Source organism: Corvus brachyrhynchos, unplaced genomic scaffold (assembly GCF_000691975.1).
Source record: "Corvus brachyrhynchos isolate BGI_N302 unplaced genomic scaffold, ASM69197v1 scaffold68, whole genome shotgun sequence".
NCBI lineage: Eukaryota > Metazoa > Chordata > Aves > Passeriformes > Corvidae > Corvus > Corvus brachyrhynchos.
The window spans coordinates 1,658,659-1,662,202 of NW_008240039.1; the positions used below are offsets into that span (position 1 = coordinate 1,658,659).

The 3,544-nt window shown below is 48.3% G+C and overlaps 1 protein-coding gene across 1 annotated transcript in view; it reads right to left on the reverse strand.

The window, feature by feature from the left end:
* The window catches only part of TNFRSF18 (TNF receptor superfamily member 18), a 17,278-nt gene extending 14,050 nt beyond the window's left edge, over positions 1-3,228 (reverse strand). The window contains exons 1-6 of the mRNA XM_017743972.1: positions 2,743-3,228; positions 1,647-1,741; positions 1,296-1,335; positions 832-919; positions 659-747; positions 9-89 (exon numbers count right to left, since the gene is read on the reverse strand). Coding sequence (XP_017599461.1) covers positions 9-89; positions 659-747; positions 832-919; positions 1,296-1,335; positions 1,647-1,741; positions 2,743-2,896 — 547 coding nt within the window. The 5' untranslated portion in view covers positions 2,897-3,228. The remainder of the gene's footprint in view (positions 1-8; positions 90-658; positions 748-831; positions 920-1,295; positions 1,336-1,646; positions 1,742-2,742) is intronic.
* Between the last annotated feature and the right edge of the window lie 316 nt (positions 3,229-3,544).

Genomic DNA, 3,544 nt, shown 5'->3' on the forward strand with positions numbered 1-3,544 from the left:
AAGGAATGTGAGCAGGATGAGCACGAACACGGCCACGGCCGTCAGGATGGCCAGGATGGTGCTGGAAGGGAATTCCAGGGGAATCCGAGCTGCAATTAACGGGATTTAATTAAAAATTAAGGAATTCTGGGCCCAGGTTTTTGTTCAAGAGGAAGGAGATCTTTCAAGGGAGTTTAGGGATTGATTTGGGAGTTCTGTGGGGAAAGAGGGAAGGTTTGAGAGGTTCAGAGTTGAGGGGGCAAGGGAATCATGGAATGGGATAAAATAGGGAGAAAGGAAGGGGGAAAAAGGAAAAGGAAAAAGAAAGGGAGCAGGGAAGGAACTGAAAAAAGGAGAAAGGAGAACCTAAGGACATTTTTCCTGGAGAAGCCAGGAAAACAGCAGGAGCAGCTCAGTGGGAAATGATAAATTCCCACCTAAACGTGCCCTATCCAAGGATTTTCTCCACCTTTTTCATGGACAGCGCTTAAAAAGCGGAATCTTTGCCAGGCCAACAATTAATTAATCACACCTCAATTAATAGCAATATTAATATCAATATTAAAATCAATATTTTATGAAACAGCAGCAGCTTTCCAAGAGGATTTCCAGGCCAGGAAGCTCTGGAGGATCCCAGAGAAAAGCAGGGAAGAGGGAATAAACCCCGGGAAGGAAGTACCTGGCTCCAGAGGTCTCATGGGGAAGCCGCACACGGAGTTGTGGGTGCTGTTCCCTTCCTGGAGCGTTATGAACCCACTGCTCTCACAGCTGGAAAAACCATTGGAATTTGGGGTTATTAATTATTAATTATTATTATTAATTATTATTAATAACTATTAGTTATTCCCATACTCAGTCCAGTTGCGGCACCAGCCGTTCCTGCTGCTGGAATAAGTCCCGGTCTCACAGGGTTTACACTCGAACTTGAAATTGACTTTTCCTGCAGGGAAAAAGGATGGGAATTTGTGAGATCCCAAGTTCCGGGGGAAGCTTTTCCCTCTCCGTGCGACCAATCCCCCCCGGAAAAATCCACTCCCAGTTCCTCCCACCTTGGAATTTTGGGAGAGGAGGGTTGGAAGTTGAGGCAGCTCAGAGCAGAAGTGGCTCCTGCAAACTGTCCCAAAGTTTGGGGTGAAAATGGCACTGGGAGAGTGACAATCCCAAATTTTGGGTGGGAAGAATCCCAGGAAAGCGTTGCAGGGTGTGAAAATCCCAGATTTGGGAAGGAAAGAATCCCAGAAAAGCGTTGCAGGGTGTGAAAATCCCTGTCCCTGTCCCACTCCCTGTCCCACTCCCATTCCCAATCCCAGCATTACCGATCCTGGTGGGCTCGTGTCCGGGCTCACAGAGGGGCACCTTCTGGCAGTACTGGCAGGTCTTGTTCCCATTCCCTGTCCCATTCCCTGTTCCCTGTCCCATTCCCTGTCCCCTGTCCCATTCCCTGTTCCATTATCTGTCCCATTCCCTATCCCATTCCCTGTTCCCTGTCCCTGTTCCCTGTCCCTGTTCCCTGTTCCATTATCTGTCCCGTTCCCTGTCCCATTCCCTATCCCGTTCCCTGTTCCCATTCCCTGTTCCCTGTCCCGTTCCCATTCCCAATCCCAGCATTACCGATCCTGGCGGGCTCGCGCCCCGGGCAAAAAAAGGCCGGGCTCACAGAGGGGCACCTTCTGGCAGTACTGGCAGGGCTCGTCGGCACAGCAGCTGTGCCCGGGACATTTGCAGTCGTGGTCCTGCGCCGCCTCGCAGGGGCTGCTGCTTCCTGCCGAAAGGAAAGGGTTAAAAAGGCAGGAATTCCCATTCTCCTGGGAAAAGGCTGGAAAAAAGGGTTACCAGGGAGGTGTCACTGCCACCCACCCTGCTGGGGGGTGGTTGAGGAGCCCTGGGCATTTTGGGGGGGACGGGGGCGGGGTGTACAGCTCCTCCAGACACATTTACACACGATTTCCACGTAATTTCCAACATTTACACACAGGTGTGCACAATTTATACACAGCTACACACAAGTTCCACAGCATTTCCCCAGAATTTACACTCTGTACACACATTTACACGCAATTAGCCACATTTACACGTATTTACACACAGTTTACACACAATTTACACACATTTACACACAATATACACACAATTTACACACAATTACAATTTACACACATTTATACACGTTCACCCACAATTACACACAAATTACTCACCATTTACACACAATTACCCACAATTTGCCCACATTTCTACACAATTTCTACACATCTACCCACAATTACCACACATTTACACACAATTTCCACATCATTTCCACTATTTACCTACATTTACATACATTTATACACAGTTTAAACAATCTACACACATTTATACCCATTTACACACGATTACACACAATTTACCCACATTTACACAAAACTTACATACAACTTCCACATGATTTACACAATTTATACACATTTGCACACAATTTACACACATCTATACACAATTACACACAATTTACCCACATTTACACAAAACTTACACACAACTTCCACATCATTTACACAATTTACCCACATTTATAACACAATTTACACACATTTACCTACATTTACCCACAATTACCCACATTTGCCCACACAATTTCACACAATTACACCCATTTACCCCCAATTTCCACACTGTACCTATGCTTACCCGCATTTACCCATCATTTACACCCAATTTACACACATTTCCACCAAATTTCCACCCTGTACCTCCATTTACACCCCCCCTGCCCACCCTCACCTCCTTTCCAGGTGCATTTAGGGCAGCACTTGGTGCCATCTCCCCACACCGCTCTCATCTCTCCATCCTGGCACTGCCCTGCCCGGCCCTGCTGTGCCCAGCGCCCCAGGAGCAGCACCAGGAGCAGGAAAACTCCATTCCTCTGCTTGGGCATCTTCTTAGGCAGTGCCACCCTGGCGTGGGCAGTGCCACCAAGTCCCTGGCACCGCTCTGTCCCCTCCACAGAGGAAGGCGTTGGGGTTTTGTGGCTGAACTCTTCCTGCTTTTTAGGGGGCGGGGAGAAGATTTGCTTTAAAATGGCAGAGTCTGAATGTCAGGCATGGCCCAGGGAGGAGCAACAGGGGCAGAGAAAGGGGTGGCTCCATAAAAATGGGGGTTTGGAAGGGTTTTGGGGGCATAATTGAGGATTAAAGGGGATTAAATTTGGGGTGTGGGGTCAGGGAATGGTTGGGGTTGGGAGGGAGCTTAAAAATCAGCTCATTGCTGACACCTCCCACTGTCCCAGGGTGCTCCAACCTGGCCTGGGACACTTCCAGGGATGGAGCAGCCATAAATTCTCTGGGAATTCCATCCCAGCCCTTCATCACCCTCGCAGCCAAGAATTTCTTCCCAATATCCCATCTAAATCCGATCTCTGTCAGTCTGAAACCATTCTCTGTGTCCTGGCACTCCATCCCTTGGAAATATCCCTCTGGGGAATGAACCTGTCCCTAAAACCCATCCCAGCCATGCCCCCTGTGGCACCTGACACCTGTTGTTTATCACAGCAAGAACCATGAATTTCTTTCTTTCTCTCTTTTTT